General features: G+C 35.7%; 1 protein-coding gene across 1 annotated transcript; it reads left to right on the top strand.

Moving 5' to 3' along the window:
• Positions 1-12,699: 12,699 nt before the first annotated feature.
• On the top strand, positions 12,700-18,932 carry LOC146926343 (uncharacterized). Its single transcript, XM_085706893.1, has 4 exons — positions 12,700-13,575; positions 13,738-16,088; positions 16,242-16,599; positions 18,828-18,932. The coding sequence occupies exons 1-4, from the start codon at positions 12,700-12,702 to the stop codon at positions 18,930-18,932; spliced, it is 3,690 nt and encodes a 1,229-aa protein (XP_085563019.1).
• The last annotated feature ends 1,449 nt before the right edge of the window (positions 18,933-20,381 follow it).

Here is a 20,381-nt window from a genome sequence, read left to right as displayed (position 1 = left end):
TGTCTTTGGTTGCACATGCTTTGCTCATGACCTCACTCCAGGAAAAGACAAACTTTCAGCCAAATCTCTCAAATGTATTTTTCTAGGCTACTCACGTATACAAAAAGGTTATCGTTGTTTTTGTCCTCAACTTCAACGATACATTGTTTCCGCTGATGTCACGTTCTTTGAAACTTGTCCATTCTTCTCTGCTTCTGTGTCACCTGATGACAACTTTACTACAGATGTTCAAGATATCCCTTCTATTGTCCCGGCACCCATTGTAGCCCCTACCGCACCTCCCTTGCGTGTCTACCAGCGACGAAAACCTCCTCCACCAACAATCAGAGATGATATTGATCCTCCGGCATCATCTCCTGCTCCAACTGCTCCTTTCGTTACGTCACTTGCACATGAACTTCCAATAGCATTACGGAAAGGTACTCGGTCCCGTAATCCTAATCCTATATATGCTTGTGTTTTAAACTATGATCGTCTATCCACTTCCTATGTTTCTTTTGTGTCTGCTTTGGATTCTGTGTCTATTCCTAAGTCTACAGGAGAAGCTATGACTGATGCTAATTGGCGCCAAGCAATGGTGGAAGAAATGGCTGCATTACATTCAAATAATACTTGGGACATTGTTCCATTGCCTCCAGACAAAACCACAGTGGGTTGTCGATGGGTTTATACAGTGAAAGTAGGGCCAGATGGTCAAATTGATCGTTTCAAAGCTCGTTTGGTAGCTAAAGGTTACACACAAATATTTGGTCTCGATTATGGTGACACATTTTCACCAGTGGCCAAAATCAGTTCTGTTCGCCTCTTTCTTGCGATGGCTGCCATTCATCATTGGCCCCTTCATCAGTTGGACATTAAAAATGCCTTTTTACACGGTGAATTGCAGGAGGAAGTTTATATGGATCAGCCTCCAGGTTTTACTGTTCCTGGTAATTCTAAACTCGTATGTCGGCTTCGCCGTTCTCTTTATGGACTGAAACAGTCCCCACGTGCGTGGTTTGGTCGCTTCAGCTCTGCCTTAATACAGTTTGGTATGACTAGATGTGAAGCGGATCACTCTGTTTTCTTCCTTCATTCCTCCACCGGTCGGTGCATATTTCTTGTTGTCTATGTTGATGACATTGTCATTACAGGAGATGACTCAGAAGGTATCCAGCAACTCAAAGCCCATCTTTTCAAAAACTTTCAGACAAAAGACTTAGGTCCTCTCAGATACTTCTTAGGCATTGAAGTCGCACAGTCCTCATCAGGCATTGCAATTAACCAACGCAAATATGCTCTAGATATTTTGACTGAAACTGGTATGCTTGATTGCCGTCCTATTGATACTCCTATGGATCCAAACGTCAAGCTTCTTCCGGGTCAGGGGGAGCCATTGAAAGACCCGGGAAGATATCGACGTCTTGTAGGCAGACTCAATTATCTTACAGTCACCAGACCTGATATTACCTTTGCTGTCAGCATTGCGAGTCAATTTCTGAACGCTCCTTGTGATAGTCATTGGGACGCAGTTATTCGCATTCTCAGATATATAAAGAATTCACCAGGAAGAGGACTATTATATGAAGACAATGGCGATGCTAAAATCACTTGTTATTCAGATGCTGACTGGGCCGGATCACCATCAGATAGGAGATCCACTTCTGGATATTGTGTTCTTATTGGAGGAAATATGATCTCATGGAGAAGCAAGAAACAGAACACAGTTGCATTATCTAGTGCAGAAGCTGAATATCGTGCTATGGCAGCAGCCTCAAAGGAGCTTGCATGGCTTAAGAATCTACTCTTAGAGCTTAGATTGGGAGACCTCCAAAACACAAAACTCATATGCGACAATCAGGCTGCACTCCATATTGCATCCAATCCGGTTTTCCATGAACGAACCAAGCACATAGAGATAGACTGTCACTATGTAAGAGACAAAGTTCTTTCTGGTGAAATCACCACAGATTTTGTCAAGTCTGAAGACCAATTGGCTGATATGTTTACTAAGTCTCTCAAGGGCTCTCGAGTGGATTATATTTGTAACAAGCTCGGCTCATATGATATATATGATCCGGCTTGAGGGGGAGTGTTAAGAATCAACATTAGTCAACTGTGTATTTACTAGTGTTTATTAGTTTTTAATATTGTAATTAATCATATTTAATACGTTACCAATTGTATACACAAGCATATGAATATAAATAAACATTCAGTGTGGTCATGTAAGACACACAACCATTATACAATCTCAATAGTACAGCAGCCTATCTAATCAATAGGTTGCCCACACCAACACTCAATATGAAAACACCCTATCTTACCCTTCACAACCAACCTATGATTCTGCCTAACCCCATTGCAGGTACTAATGATCGCAATCGTGTGGTCACTAGATCCCAAAACAACATATTCAAACCAAAGAAACTTTTCCATGCTTCTGTTCATCCATTACCTGAGAACCTTGAACCAGCTAATATCCGACAAGCCATGAAACATTCTCATTGGAGACAAGCTGTTTCTGAGGAGTTCGATGCCTTAATTCGAAATGGTACATGGACACTTGTGCCACCACCATCACATCAAAATATTGTTGATTGCAAATGGTTATTTCGCATCAAAAGAAACTCTGATGGCTCTATATCTAGATACAAAGCACGCCTAGTGGCTAAGGGTTTCACTCAATGTCCTGGTGTTGACTTCAAAGAGACCTTTGCTCCGGTGGTTCGGCCTCAAACCATAAAACTCGTTCTCACCATAGCCTTGGGGAAAGGGTGGCGTATGCACCAACTTGATGTTAACAATGCGTTCCTCCAAGGATTACTCAAAGAAGATGTTTACATGAGTCAACCTCCGGGACTAAAAGATAAACAATATCCGAATCATGTTTGCAAGCTTCATAAAGCTATCTATGGTCTTCGGCAAGCACCTCGTGCATGGCATGATGCTCTTAAAGCCTTTATCACATCACGTGGCTTTACTACAAGCAAAAGTGACCCCTCTTTGTTCATATATGCCTCTGGTACTATCATTGCCTACTTCTTGGTATATGTTGATGATTTGCTTCTAACAGGTAATGATGCAGAATTCCTACACAACTTCATTCAATCTTTATCTAAAACTTTCTCTCTCAAGAACATGGGAACACCACACTACTTCTTAGGCATTGAGCTGATTCCCACAAGCAAAGGATTGTTCTTATCTCAACATAAATTTATTAGAGAAATTCTTGAGAAATTTGATATGGATGGTGCAAAACCAGCACCCACACCTTTGTCACCAACAGCTACCCTCACCATTCATGATGGCTCCACCGCCACTAACCCCACACACTACAGAAAAATTCTTGGCTCACTTCAGTATCTCAACCTAACACGGCCTGATCTCTCATTTGCAATCAACAAGCTCTCCCAATTCATGCATAAACCTACATCCCTTCATTTTCAACATTTAAAGCGGTTACTTCGCTACATTAAGGGAACCATTAACTTTGGCATACTCTTAAAGAGACCATCCTCATTCAATCTTCTTGCCTTTACGGATGCAGACTGGGGAGGAAATATGGATGACTGCACTTCAACATCAGCATATCTTATCTTTTTTGGAGGTAATCCTATTTCTTGGCTATCACGAAAACAACGTACTGTAGCACGATCATCAACCGAGGCTGAATACCGTGCTGTAGCGACTGCAACTGCTGAACTCATGTGGCTTCAAAATTTGCTTCAAGAGCTTCATTTACCATTGTCGAAACCACCTTTATTATTATGTGACAATGTAGGTGCTACCTATCTCTGCTCAAACCCAGTTCTACATTCAAAAATGAAACATATAGCCATGGATTATCACTTTGTTCGTGAACAGGTTCGAGACGGTAAACTTCAAGTCTCACATGTATCGACAAAGGATCAGATAGCTGACCTCCTAACCAAACCTTTGTCTCATACTACATTCAATGAACTTCGGTCCAAGATGCAAGTTACTGATGGCAACTACATCTTGAGGGGGCGTATTGAGTAATTACGTAATCATCATGGAGTCAACCATGTGATCATGCACATAACTACAATTGATTACAATTATTGAAGATTTTGGTTTTGTGTTTGACTATAGTTATTTACATTGATGTATATTTTATTCATTGTCTTATGTACTGTACATGTATAGCTGAAGCATATCAATGCTCTTTAATGTATTCGGTCATCTCTATCCATAAATAGAGAGACTAATGAAACTTCTCAATACAATTCAAAATCATTTCCTTATAATCTCTATAAAACGTCTGTTACAAACTATGGCTTTCCGGTTTCCATTATTCACCAACCGGGGCAAGCTTACAACCCACAACCCATGGCTCTCAATTCATTTTATGTTAATTTTTTTTCCAACCATCAATTTCATGGACCCGCCGCATCAGCTCATCACCAAGTTTGCTATGATGCATCTGTAGAAAAAATTAGACATAGAATTATTATAAGGTAATGAACAACAAGAAATATTTGCATCAAATTAATAGAACTCTAAATACAATAAAATAGAGGATAAGTAAACTTATCAATTATTGACTGAGGCGTGCAAAATGCACTGGGCTTAAGAGTATTTCGCCACCCGGATAGGTTATCCGATGCAGTAGGTCTCATAGCTAGTACTCTCCAGGATACAACAATGACATCTTGCTAGCACCGCACGTGAATTAGCAAGGTCTCAGGAACGACGTTGGATACTCATGGGAACTTAATTCGTTTTATATATTTAACAATGAAATGTTATAGGTATAGCAACTAGTAAGAAGAAGAAGATAATAGTAAATTCTACTCTATAACCCCAAGACCTCATTTTCATTATATATAAAAAGCAATTGGTAACGGCTGTGAGCAAATATGACCAAGTAAATAGGATTGAATTAGTATAGTGACCCGTGCCAAGCACGGGGAAATAAAAAACTTTTTTAATCAAATGTATAGATTTTATATTATGTTATCTTAAAGTTATAAGTGTAGTTATAATTTAAATTTGACATGGAAAGAAATATCATATTAATTTTGTATATATTTTGAAATATCTAAACATTGCACATTTGGATTTATACTTATACTAATTATTTGTAGTATAAGATGTACTCAGTGTAAAGCTTAGCATATGTAATATTTTTGCAGAAATATGCCGACGTACTGTATATTATTATTTGTTGACATAGTGTATTTTATTAATCATAAAAACTAAAAAATTTATATTTTTTTATATAATAGTCTGTGAATGCAAACGTTAACTTTTTACGGGTGTGTATAAATATAGTTTGGGCTACAGAAACGCCGATTGTTATTTATTTTTATTTTTTACAAAACCAATGGTCTAATGTAAATATTGTATTTTAGGGTAACAATGATGTAAAAAAAAAGTTTCGCATATTGTTATACCTGAAAAGTGCATCAATTAAAAGTCAATGGCAGGAGGATCTACTTATATAGAAATTGCATGTCCTGTAATGACCAGTACGCCTTACAAAGAAATTAAAAAAAACGACTTTCAAACAATACGCAACTTTAGTTTTTTAAATTATAGCAACAACAATTCTAAAACGTGACCAATGATCATACTTTTTGAAAAACTTCATGATACACAACATCTGTGGTCTCCTTGCAAACATTATTATCTTCATCCAAGATGAGCAGCTTCAACCCTTTTCTAGAAGTAACTCGAGAGACATCGACATAGAGTTGTCCATGCATGAACACGGACTTAGGAAGATAAACTCCCACTCGAGATAAAGATTGACCCTGACTTTTATTTATTGTCATTGCAAAACAAAGCGTCAATGGAAATTGCATGTGCCTGAATTTGAAGGGTAGTCCTAGATCACTCGGAATAAGATTCATCCTTGGAATGAATACCCTACTACCTGCCCTTTTACATGTTATTATTGCAGCAGCTATCATGCTCTTCCCTAGATGTGTAATTGTCAGCCTCGTACCATTACACAGTCTATTGGCCTGATCGATGTTTCTCATCAGCATAACTGGACATCCTACCCTTAGTTTCAACCGGTGATTTGGAATTCCAGAGCTCTTAATACCATTAAGAAATTCCTTTGTGAACCACTCGCTCTGGACATCAGAATTTTCGCTAGATCGATAAACAGAATCAAAGCTTAAATACTCTTTCTCTTCACCTGGAATCAGTGACATCATATATTCGTTAACATGCTCAACTGAATCAAGCGTTGGTGCGAGTATTCCCCTTTCTTGGAAAAATAGCGGGTCACCGAGGTTATCATTCAAATCGGGATACACAAAGTCTATAAGTGACATCAACGGATTTGTTGTGTCCGATATGAGCAAATCTTCAGGAATTTCCACCTTCATTTAAGCATTCTCATCCGAAGCGTCGTTGCCGTCTCCAATTGAGAGTATCCACTTGCTAAAATTAGTAATTTCTCCCTGCTCTGCAGGTACCGAAGATGCACCCAATCTCAGATTAACAGTAAGCCTCAGCACATTACAATAAGCCCATATCTTTGAACAAAATTTTAATAAAAATAATACTTTAAATTCAATTGACAATTCACACAAAAAAAATATATCACACAAAATTAGTGAATATTTAAGTTATTTGACAAATAAATCAACATAATTTTAAGGTAAACTTAATATATATTATAAAGTTTTTTTTTTTATGAAAAGTACAAATTATAAATTTAAAAGTAGTTTTTGTAAAAAAAAAAAAAAAAAACTATATGGTTGTATTAAGATAAAGTATACAAGTAGTTTTGTTTCAGGGGTTGGGGTTTGGGTAGCTTAGCTGGTATGAGTTTAGGAATAAGGAGTTGAAAGGTCAGGGTTTCAAACTTTGATGAATGCGTAAATATTAATCTAACAACTAATTGCCAACATCCGTCATTAAAAAAATATATATAAATTTTTGTTTGGGGGAGTGGGGTGTTGAGGTTTTGGGTATCTCGGCTGGTTTTGGTTAAAGGAAAAGGAGTTGGAGTCATGTCGTGGGTTAAAACTTGGACGAAGGAGTAGATACCTCTAGCACAGCTTATGTCCGTTTATGCTCTTTAGCCGGTTCCACTTATCTCTTTTTTGTCTAACCTCTCTCTCTCTCTCTCTCTCTCTCTCTCTCTCTCTCTATATATATATATATATATATATATATATATATATATATATTCTACTACTAATATTTAGATGGGATTTCCATATAATTATGATGAAGTTAACACCAAATAAGCAAATTATATGTATTCATATAGCCGTGTTAAACTCATGTAAGAAATTTGTATATTTTTCTCAATTCTCGAATTTTAGTGAATTTTCTTTATATCCATCCGGTATCGCTCCATTGCACATCGTGGTAAGTGGATCACTTTCATAGTCGACCTCCTAAACACAAAACTAAATTGATTATTAGTAGTTCTAGTCTATTTTCTTAGTCTCCGTTCAATCACTCTTGTCCATAACTTTATGGCATGACTAATAATTTTAATTCCTTTATAATTTGCACAGTTTTGTATATCCTTCTTGTTCTTATAATTATAACTAAATTGTTTTCCCCATTTATCTGACATTCGCTTTGACCTCATAATTTCGTTAAAATTTTTGGCGAGTCACTCGTTGTCTGTTTCTTCAAAACTTTCCCACAATCTAACCGGTATGTTTGCAGGCCTAACTTTCTTGCCATTACTCATGTTTTCAAAGTTTCTTTCACCTCATATTCTTGAATATCACAATAGTAGTTATAGTTTCGATCCTCCTATCAAATGTCTAGCTTGTTAGAGTCTGGTAAGATCTCATAACCTTCATTAAATCAATTATGGAAATAATTCTTCCATTATCCTTTATCGAAATCTCTTGTCTTTCTTTCTCATCCCTTAGCAAGACTATATATAGACTTTTCTCCCTCCTTGGTGCCTAAGGATTGGTATAATCCATCAAAAGTTTGGGTTCTTGCTTCGTTCAACGCATTCGTGGTCTTTTAATTTTCCCAAATTTCGGCACATTTACACATAGGCTGCTCTTTAAAACATTTCATTTTGATTCTCACTTTTCTTTGAACATTTTAGTTCCACCACCTAGATTCTTTACCCCTAGATCCAAAACCTCTTTATTCTCCTAATGATTCTTCTGCTAATTTTCGAACCTCATGTGTCATCTTGTCCCACATATTATTTGGGAATTAGTGAAGTTTTTGTGAAACCTCCCTATAAAATCTTATGTTGGTAAATATTTAATTTTCACCCTTTAAATGCCACCGCCCGACTCTTGGAATCCAATTATGGCTTCTTCTCTTCACTCCCTCGAAACCCTTACATTTATAACCAATCACATATGTTGGGTAGTTAAATTCTCTCCAGGTAATATTTTATAGTTCAAACAAATTTTTGTTAGATTCCTTAATAAGAAAGAAATATATATGAGAACATTGTACCACACTCTTGTTTGTGATAATATGCTCATATCATTTCATAAAATATAGGATGGATTTACCCTCCACATTTATTTCCCTGAGGCAATTCTCACATGCACACCTTCAAAATTTCTCAAAACACTACCTAGATGCTCATTTAGATCCCCTCTTAATGAATATTTTCTCCTAGTGTTATATTTTGAATTAAGCATCCTAAACCCTCGCAAAACCATACTTTAAGGTGTTTTTACAACCCTACTTAAGGTGTGTAATCACTAATAACATTAAATATGTATTGATCCACTATAAATTTTAGAAATATGATCTGATCTCCAATCATTTTTACATCCATAATATCTTTCTTTCATTCCTTATCTGCAATATTGCCTACCCCATTTCTCAATCTAACTTACAACACTAAAGATGTATTGTTCCACTATAAGTCTTAGGGCTATGATATGATCTTTTGTCCTTCTTACATCCATAATATCCTTCTTTCATTCTTTATCGATAATAATCTCTACCTCATTTTTCAATTTAACTTTGTCAGTGTATCAATGCTTAAATTCTGAACTATCTAATTCTTTTGTCTTTTTATCCACTCACTTAATTTATTGTATGCACAAAAAAATAATCTTCCTTCTAATCATAATATCAACTAATTCCATACATCTTCCTATAAGAGTGCCTATATTTCACGTTCCAAAAAGTATCATACTCTCATGTAGTAACTTCTTTATCCACACTCGTGCACGAATATGTGGGTACCTTGCTTATTTTTCACTTCATCTAGGTGGGGATATAAGGACTCTTTCTTATTTAACGTTGTACTTTAACTCTACATCATGTTTCTTGTTGGAAACGACCGAGCATTCACATTATTACATATTTAGTTTTTGTTATATAGATTTAATAAAGTTTTACGTTGGCCGTTGAGGTATAGCACAAATTAAATTTATATTAAACTCATTTCTACATGTAAACCAACAAATTAAATTTTGATCCAAAATGTTTGTCCTATAATTTAAGTTGTATTGACATGCATATTGTGTATAAAATCAAATGATTGTATCAACATGAAAATATCAATGTTTTTTTTATACCAAATTTCATTAAAATAATCAATTTTACTCATTTAATTTAAAACAAAAATTAAAAATCTAAGTGTATTCCCTATAAAAAAAAATCTATGTATTGGAAAGATGGATGCGATAAAATTTAAACATCGCCATTTTTTTTCTTAAATTATACATAACCATAATGTTCAAAATATATATGTATTTTTCTAAAACTTTTTAATATATGTTTAAAAACGGTATATTTGTAACAAAATCACCAAAAATATGATTTTAGTGCTTAAATTGTGCTGATTCCATGATGACTTTCTCAGGGAAAATTTCTCATTTTCTTTTATGGCTCATTCAATTTCAGAATTATTTTTTTCATTCTTAGTCAAATATTGGTTGGTTCATATATTAATTTATTTATTTTATAAAATTATGGCACCGTATTGAAAGTTAACCTTGTCTTGTTGTCCTGTATGATCATGCATCAGAAGCAACACTAAATTTGTTAATAGAATACATTTGATCTTCACTTAATTCTTTCGCATACTTGTATATGAGACTACGCCTAACAGATGTGTGAATTCTATTAATATTGTTTTGATCCATATATTATGACTAAATCATTTATCAATAATATGTATCATATTCTTTGTCAACAAGAAATACTGCATCATATTTAAGTTGTTTAAATGCATAATTCTTTGACCAAATTATGTCAATAATATTCTTGATCAATTTGGAATAGCTATTGTTGTTTTCCGTTCCTATCGTATTAATATTATTTTGGAACCATCATGCACTAATTTAGAATAGATTTATAAAAAAAATGTGAATTCCATCGCCAACCTATTTTCATGTATCATATGTATTTTTATATATATTGAAGCTCATTATTATTGTTACATTATAGTTATAATAGAATGAACTGATTTATATGATATATAATATAAACCTTTTTAATGAAAATTATTGAAACACTAATGAAAAAAATCTAAGATGTATTATTATATAGATAATGATACATTTTAGAAATATAACCTTTTAAAATTAATAATTTATCACACATGTTTCCTTTTTTTCTGTCAATAAATGTAAAATATATTCCCATTAAAATTAGTTGACTTAATTGATCCTTTAATTTCCGTCTTGAAGGCTATGATTTGCATGAATAAAAAGTTATTGATATTCCCTTATACTCTCACTTAGAACTCCTTTTTATTTTGCAAGCAGACACTTCTTCTCTCTTCTGTACACTATTAAAGAAAATTAGCTAAAATAAAATAATTTTAATTAGTTTAGTTGTTCTTAACTAAAGTAAAATATAGATAATTTTGTTGATCAATAAAATATTTATTTTATTGAATTTAATATTTTCATGTTTAGACCAATTATAGGTGATACAACGTGGAACGATCCTTATAAAAATACAACGTAGAATGTATATATTTAGTGTAGGTGATACTCTAAATTTCTTTCGAATAAGAAATATCAGGTTACTATAGGTGATACGCTAAATTTCTTTCAAATGAGAGATATCAAGAACGAATTCAATTATTGACTGAGGCAAAAATTAACAATAAAAATAACAGTCGAAAAAACAAATTATCTACTATATATATATATTAAGATATAAAAAAATATCTCACAAATCACAGGCACATAATTTATTAGCATATACTGACATTTATTTTATTTTAATTGGTGTTCTCAACCTGAAACCTGGGTTCATTCGATTTTATCGTTGGACTTTCACACCAAAAGCGCAGGCGCAAACACATGCACAAATCTGGGTAAGGTTTCTGCAACTGCCCCAAGAATATTGGGGAAAACAAAAGCTCTTTGAAATTGCCTCAGGACTGGGTACACCCCTTAACATTGATGAAGCAACACAGTAACGACGTTTTGGGATCTTTGCCAGAGTTTTAATTGATGTTGACATGAATGATAACATGTTTGAATCTGTGATTGTTGAGAGGGAAGGGCATGCTCTAACCATACTGGTTCAGTATGAGAGATACCCCTTGTTCTATAACCACTGCAAAGCCATAGGACACAACATACAAAACTGCTCCAAAATGCATGCTGAAATCAATGTTCCAGCCACAACAAAGACTCACAAGGTTGTGCACAAGACTGCTCCCTCAAAATCTGAAGTGCCCAACAAGCAGAATACTATGCTTCCTGCTACCAAAGTTGCTAATGTTTCGGTCAGAACAGCAGATTCTCAACCAATTGTTGCAGAGGGTAATAAACCTGCTAAATCTCCTATTGACACTCAGGAGGCTGCTTTTGTTTCAGCTGATGACCATGAAGAAGGTGAATTATCTGCTCCTGAGTACCATGATTTTGAGATCCTCTCCTCTGCACCTAACACTAGGAATCAGAATCAATCCACTGAGGATAATGCCAAGGTTCATGATCAGCGCAATAATCCTAATTTGAAGCTCACTCTATATAATTCATTTGAACTGCTGGAAAATGGCTCTGAACTTGTTACAGGGGAGGCTAAACCACATGATGAGGAAGATACGCCCACTATAATGGATATGCAAATTGATAAAAATCCAACGGTGGTGGTTAATTCCCTTGGGAAGGAAAACTTGACTCAAAGCACTAACTTGGAAGATCCTGGTAATTTGAGGAAAAGGAACTCCAAATCTGCTGCTTCAAGCTCAAGCAATCCTTGGTTGGACTCTACTAATGGGAGGCAGACATTCCCCATTATAGGTCCTTCTTCCCTTGCTCAGAGTAGCAATATTGGGAGGTTGTCATTCCCCAATGCTACCTCTGTGTCATTTGGTGAGGCTAGGGATCCTGTGTATGATGACTCTTTGACAGTGCAGCCTATTCCCTATCCTATTACTACAAATGAGGAGACATTAGGGAAAATAAATAGAAAGGAAATCTATATTGTTGGCCCCAAGAATTCATCTGCTGCTTGTCTGAAAGATGGTTTATTGCTGGGAAAATTGTGGGGTGATATTGATTCTGACAGCACCTTAGATCCTGAAACTGACCCAGAAGCTCACAAACTCTCTCTTAAAATCCCAGATGCTTCTAAATACTTGGTCTCTTCTCAAAGTACAGTGAAGAAGGGTAAAAGAGGCAGACCCAGAAAACAGAGAAGTCCCACATATAAGTTGAATACTCAGGTTCATGATCCTCCTGAACATAGCAAGGTTGTTGTCTATACCAGATCTAAGCCTGGCAGTAATACTCAAAATAACCTCAACCTTACACAATGAAGTGTATATTTTGGAATATTAGGGGTATTGGCAATCTAGAAACCCAAGTTCATCTTTTCCATTTGGTTAAGACACACAAACCTGATTTTCTGTTTTTAGCTGAACCTCTTATTACATTCACTGATATACCCTCATGGTACTGGAAAAAACTTCATCTGCACAATAGTATCATAAATCAACACAATAACACCCCCTCTTTATGGTGTCTCTGGAACAATCAGTACCACATTACTATATTGCTTAACACTACCCAATGCATAGCCTTCACCTTCCTGGTTGATGGTGTTCCTACCTACATTGCTGCTATCTATGCATCTACACTCTATCTTAATAGAAGGAAGCTTTGGTTGGACCTCACAAAGCTGCTTTCTGACAATCAAGGACCCTGGTTGTTCATTGGGGATTTCAACTCCATTCTTGGTGCCCATGAGAAACTTGGTGGGAAACTTACTCTGCATGTTGCTTGTTCTGATTTTTCTGGATGGACCAATTTGAATTCCTTGATTCATTTAAACACCAGTGGAGTCAAATACACTTGGACCAACAAACGAGATGGTGGAGCTTTCATTGCACAAAGACTGGATAGGGCCATCTGCAATGAAAATTGGTTTGACCAGTGGGCTGTCACTACCTGCAACACTTTACTCAGATGCCACTCTGACCACTTTCCTCTCTTACTCTCTATGCACAAACAGCTACCTATTAACATCATTCCAAGATTCAAGTTTTTCAAGGCCTGGTCTTCTTTTGAAGGATGTGAATCCCTTATAACTGCTCATTGGAATATTCCTGTTCAGGGGACTCCTATGCATAAGCTCCATTTCAAATTAAAAAGCTTAAAGCCTAAACTGCAGGAGTGGAACAAATCTGAGGTGGGAAATTTCTATCAAAGGGTCTCTCTGGCTCACCAGAAACTCTAGGATGCCCAGCTAGCAATGGATCAATTAGGTTATAGCACTGAAAGATCCCAAGAAGAGGTTGCTTGTCTGACTAGCTATAGTCAAGCTCTTAATTTGCTCAATAGCTTCTGGTAGGACAAGCACAAACATGCTAGCTTTATTGAAGGAGACAGAAATACTGCTTTCTTCCATAGAAGTGCTAAAATTAGAGATGCCCAAAGCTACATAAGCTTACTCAAAGATGGTGATAATGTGCTGACTAGCCCTGCAGATGTGGAACACCATGTTTTGAATTACTTTACCAACATTTTTTCTGCCAATGAGGATTATATGGAAAATGATCTACCTGATAGATTCATTCCTCAACTGGTCACTCCTGCAGACAATGACCTTCTCACTGCCTTACCCCTAGCTGATGAAAACAAGAGAGCTGTTTTTGCTTTAAGTGGTGATGCAGCACCTGGCCCAGATGGATACTCTGGACATTTCTATCAGTGCTACTGGAAAATTGTTGGTGATGATGTGGTGAAATCAACACAATATTTCTTCACACACAACTACATAATGCCTAATTTGAACTCCAGCCTGCTCATTCTCATTCCTAAGGTCCCAAGTGTTGACAAATTGGACAACTTCAGGCCTATTGCTCTTGCAAATTTTCAGTTCAAAATCATCACCAAGATTATTGCTGATAGATTGGGAGGCATTGCTTCTAAGATCATTTCTGTTCATCAAAGGGGCTTCATTCTTGGCAGACATATCCATGATTGCATTATGACAGCCTCTGAAGCTGTTAACCTGCTGCACAAGAAAACATTTGGAGGCAATTTAGCTTTAAAAATTGACATCAAGAAAGCTTTTGACACAATCAATTGGAAGTTCCTCATTCATGTGCTTCACTGTTTTGGCTTTAATGACCTTTTCTGCCAATGGATCCTCGGTATTCTACATTCAGCAAAGCTCTCAATTAATGTCAATGGTAAAGCTGTGGGCTTCTTTAGCTGCTCTAGAGGAGTGAGACAGGGAGATCCTCTTTCTCCTCTTCTCTTTTGTATTGCAGAGGAGGTGATTTGTAGGGGCCTGGAAGCTCTTGTCCTGGAAGGAAGATTATCTCAAATTACTGCTGCTAGAAATCTTTTGATTCCCAGCCATTGCCTATATGCTGATGATGTCCTCATCTTCTGTAAAGGTACTCTAGCTAATGTGAGACATATAATGAAACTTTTTGAGCTATATGGTCAATACTCTGGTCAAGTAGTTAATGCTGCCAAAAGCAAGTTCTATTCTGGTGCCATCTCTTTATCCAGAGTTCAAACTATTACTTCCATCACTGGTTTCAGCCATGGAACTATTCCTTTCACTTACTTGGGAGTCCCTCTATTCATAGGGAAACCTAAAGCTTTGTATCTTAGACCTATTGTTGACAAAATCCAAACTAAGCTCAGTGCTTGGAAAGGTAGCTTACTAACCATAATGGGAAGAGTGCAACTCATCAATGCCGTCATCAGTAGCATGCTTACCTATTCTTTTCATGTCTATAAATGGCCCCCTAGCCTTCTTCATGAAGTGGCAAAATGTATGAGGAATTTTATTTGGAGTGGCAACTGGGACCAAAGGAAATTATGCACTGTTGCTTGGTCTCAAGTCTGTAAACCTAGAGCTGAAGGTGGATTATCCATCAAAGACCCCAGTACTGTCAATCAAGCTTCTCTTCTCTTCCTAACCTGGAAACTTCTCACATCTAATGAGCAATGGGCTGCTATCTGTAGACATAGGTTCCTTAAGGATGGCAAACCTAAAAGGAACTACTTTACTTCTTCTGTTTGGCCAGGTCTGAGGCAACATATACACTTTGTCCTTGATCACACAACTTGGTCTGTGGGTGATGGTCACTGCATTAGATTTTGGACTGATAGGTGGTTAGACAACACCATAGCATCCAAATGGAACATCCTTCCTGACTTACATGATTTACTTACTATGAGAGTCTCTGATTGTATTTTGGAAGGCATTTGGTGTCTCCCAGACTACATTGTTAATAGAGATCATGAGCTTGCTGATCAAATTCATAGGGTCATTCTGCCTATTGATGCCATTCCAGATAAATTGCATTGGACATCTGCCCCTGATGGTGAACTCACCCAAAAGCTTGCCTACCGCTCTCTTGTGACCAGTGGTCAAGCAGTTCAATGGGCCAATATTATTTGGAACACACACATCCCTCCTTTTAGAGCATTTATCGTTTGGAGGCTGTTACACAATAAACTTCCCACTGATGACAATCTCAGGAAGAGAGGCGGTTACATTGTGTCTATTTGTTGTTTTTGCAGACAACAAGCTGAATCCTCCCACCATATCTTTTTTGATTGTTGTGTTACTTCCACTCTTTGGACTTGGCTTAGTAGAGGAACTGCTCATACTCTTGATAGCAGCAGTTGCTTGCAGCTTCTTCTGGGTAGGACTGGGGTGGAGAGTAAGTTTGTGCAGTAAATTTTAAACACTGCTATCATACACACCATCTGGATCATCTGGATTGAAAGAAATCAGAGAAATTTCCACAACAAGCAGCAATCCATGTCAACTCTTTTCAATCATGTGTTAGCTGAAGTTAAACTCAGCTTTAACCTCTGTATGGTCAGCTGTAACTCTTCTATGCAGGACTATAACATTGCTAGACTTTTTAATATCCCCTTCAGAAGCAAGAGACTCTCTTCTGCTCATGATATTGTCTGGAAACCACCTTCTGGGGACACTGTGAAATTCAACTGTGATGGATCTGTCATAGGATCCAATCCTTGTGGCGCTATTGGATTTGTCATTAGGAACTCACATTCTGATTTTTTGGGGGCCATGGTCAGCGACATTGGATTTGCATCCTCACTGGAAGCGGAATTCCATGCTTGCCTCCTTGCCATGGAAAGAGCCCAGCATATGAACTTAACCAATATATGTTTGGAAACAGACTCTCTTAGTGTTGTCTCTCTTAGTTTGTATGAGGTTCAGGCTTCTCCTGGCTTTCTAATAAATTTTAGCTTTATCAAAAAAAAGAATTTATTGAAATTTATTATTAAAAAAAGATCGTACATGATGATTGCTTATTCAAAACATGTGTGTACTTTTTTGAGAGAAAACATGTGTATACTTGATCACTTATAATCCAAAAAAGAAAGTTTTTTTATTTTTTTATTTTTAAATTCAATAAAAGAACATTGATGCGGATGGTTTTATTTTTAAAATCATTTTTATCACTTTCTATCTAACCGAGCAAGAGAAGAAAAGGAAAGAACATCTTTTATAAGAAATAATAGATTCAATTTACTTTATTTGATTTTTCTCTCTTCCCCTATATATTTTTATACAAAAAAAAAATTATCACAATGTTCTCTCTTCTCACTTTTTTCTCATAATCAGACATTTCCTACAACAGAAACGGTAAAAGTAAGGCACAACTAAAGTTTTCACATTTTAGGGTTATAGACTATTTTTTTTCCTTCAAAATATAAAAGTATTCTACATAAAGAATAACACAAAACACAACCTGTACTTTGATTATACATAATAGTACAACATGATATTTACCTTATAAAGACTACAGAAAAATAGTAGTCATTATAAACCATATACTTAAAGAAAAAAATTGAACCCAAATAATACATAGTGCTATATAGGAAATTGATTTATAGTATGTACACTAAAACAAAACACACCAGCTGCATCAACTTGTGAGGATATTCCATGCTAGCAAAATTAATTTCACCACCAGCAATATGAAAATATTGTTGAATGCCCTCATAATAGCCTTTATACCTCCCACCCATATAACCATACAACTCTAAGATTATAGGAGGTGCATGACATTAAAAAAGGAGGTAGGTTTTGCACAAAAGTATAAAAAGCTCTACAATTTTTGAACAAAGATGTGAGCAATTTGGAATGGCTAGTTTGTATGAATTATACATTTTTTTTATTAATGATAAATTAATAATTAATAATGAGTAATTAAATGAAATTATTGCAAATGATATGAATTTCTTTTTTTGAAACATAAGTTTTTTATTCAACAATCTTTATAATAATTGCAGATTTTGATTTCCATATACATGTTACAAAGTGAAGAAAAGAGGAACAAACTTTTTAGGTTATGTGTAACTATTTTTAGTTTTTTTTAAAGGAATATTCTTTTATAAAAAATTTATTTTTTTGAAGTATAAAAAATTAATTAGTCACTATTTGTTATTCTTTTTAAGAATTTAATATTATAAGTTAGTTCGTTTTCATTAATTAAAATGTGAATTCGTTAAAAAGAATCATATGAGATGATAAGGTTATATCATATACCAATTCAATTTTTTTTTTGTTTAAAAAATTTATTATTTGTTTTATTATAATATCTGAAATTAAATATTTTAATTTAAATTATTTGATTTAAATCTGTATTATTTGAATTCAAAATATTTGATTTTTAATTTGATATGAAATATTAGAATTAGAATTGAATTTGAATTTGAAACACTTCCTTTTATTCATAAACATTAAATAGAAACTTGTGAGGATGAATGTGGTGAGAGCATTTTGTGAGGATCAATATGGTGAGAGCATTTGTAAAAAAGAAAGGGACACATGGCAACATCAAAAGAATAGTAAATTACTTCCATATAGGGACTTGAAATAGGTCTTAAATTTATATAATATAGATAAGTAACGGTTAAAGCCATGAAAATAGGAATAAGAAAAACGTTTTTTTTTTGTTACATAAAGTTTAGGTGGGTTCGGCTCCGGTCACCACCAGGGTCAGGGCACGCCTCCGGGCCCAAAGGGCACTTATAGAGGTACTTACAGATCACCCACCAACACTGCCCTCACATCGGCAGTTTACAGATCACCCACCAACACTGCCCTCACATCGGCAGAGGGAATTGAACACACAACCTTCTGCAAGGAAGTGGCCCGTTCCTTACCAACTGAGCCAACGTGTGTTGGTAAGAGGGGGTGTCAGTGAAAAACGTTTGTGACTTAGTCAAGACACAATTAATTGATATATTAATAATTACTATAATAATTAACTTTAAAATAAATTATCAAATAAAAATTCCAACAACATCTTCGTATTATCATCAAATTATTCCTCCAATTTGAATTTTTCTTCATTAATTCAATTCGATTTTTTATAGCATGATTATAAATACTTACAGTGAATATTGCATTACTTGTACCAATCGCTTCAGAAGACAAACGAGAGGCTTGAAGTAGAGCAACAAGGCAATATTGATGCTCATGCCAAACTAGGGAGTGGTGCTCAGAAGGATCAATTCAAGAATCAATTGAAGTAGTACCTCCCAATTTCAGCGTCCTTAAAACTGCACCCAAACTTTCTGCAAATGATCCCTTTATGTTTTCAATTTGACGATGGGTCCATGAAACTGAGGGTGAAAGGAAAAAAAAAAGATTAACGGAAAATTAACACCGTTAACATAGAAAGGGATGTGTTAGTCTATTTTATGAGAACTTAAGGGAGGTTAGTCTAAATTTTAAAATTAGAGGGGGTGTCAGTGTCGTTTTCATAGACTTCAGGGGAGGTGAGTGTAATTATCCCTAGATAAAATCTAAAGTTGTGGTTCTGGTTAAATGAAAAAACCCATTAAACTAAGTAGAATTGATTGCTATGTAACATATGAAAATCACAAGAAAGGATCTGATCGATGATTGTGTAGTTGAGATCGGTGAGAATACACTTTTTTCCATTGTTGTTCGTTTAATGATTGTATAAGAAACTCTATAGAGAACGCACACATGAGTTAATTGAGAAACAATTACGGAGCTTTTGGATTAAAAATTTAAATGGTTGGGATTTGGTGTCAACGAATCCTGACTCTCTCTCTCTCTCTCTCTCTCTCTCTCTCTCTCTCTCTCTCTCTCTCTCTCTCTCTCTCTCTCTCTCTCTCTCTCTCTATATATATATATATATATGTATGGGTTTTGCTAGAAGACACATTTTATGAATGTGTCTTTTAACAAAGTTATAACTAATATGTGTGTGTGTGTGTGTGTGTGTGTGTGTGTGTGTGTGTGTGTGTGTGTGTGTGTGTGTGTGTGTATAAGACATATCATATGAGAATGTCTATTTTATATGAGAATGGTGAGAATTTTCGATAAAGTTTAGGTGGGTTCGGCTCCGGTAACTACCAGGGTCAGGGCAGGCCTCCGGCCCAAAGGGCACTTACAGAGGTACTTACAGATTACCCACCAACACCGTTCTCACATCGGCAGCGGGAATTGAACACACAACCTTCTGAGGGGAAGTGACTCGTTCCTTACCAACTGAGCCAACGTGTGTTGGTTATATGAGAATGGTGAGAATGATTACCTATCATTAGATTAAAAATGGATGGCTTAGATTAAAAAGTGTCTAAGTGAGTCATGTACACCCCAGTTTTTCCTCTCCTCTTCTCCAAGTGCATCTTTTCAGTTTTGATTGTCAAGACAACATAGTTCTCTCCGCCGATCTTCCTCCCTCCATCGTCCACCCTTACAACTCCACATATATTTCTTTGTTTTGATTGTTGGAAAATCTCCTTTTATTTAGCAATTTTTTAGGTGAATTTTAAGAAAGGTGCATCGGATTTGCTTTTTGAAAATTAGTTTTTGTACAACAGGAACATGAACATAGCTTCCATCCATGAACATAGCTTCCATCCATTAATTTATGTTAGGCACCAGCAACAGTAAAACACCCAAAAGAGTCAGATAAATGAATCTGATGTAGGAAGATACAGAGAATC

This window comes from Medicago sativa, chromosome 4 (genome assembly GCF_051527215.1).
Source record: "Medicago sativa cultivar Bolivia chromosome 4, Bolivia_mono, whole genome shotgun sequence".
Taxonomy (NCBI): Eukaryota; Viridiplantae; Streptophyta; class Magnoliopsida; order Fabales; family Fabaceae; genus Medicago; species Medicago sativa.
This window is presented reverse-complemented; position numbering and strand designations above follow the sequence as displayed.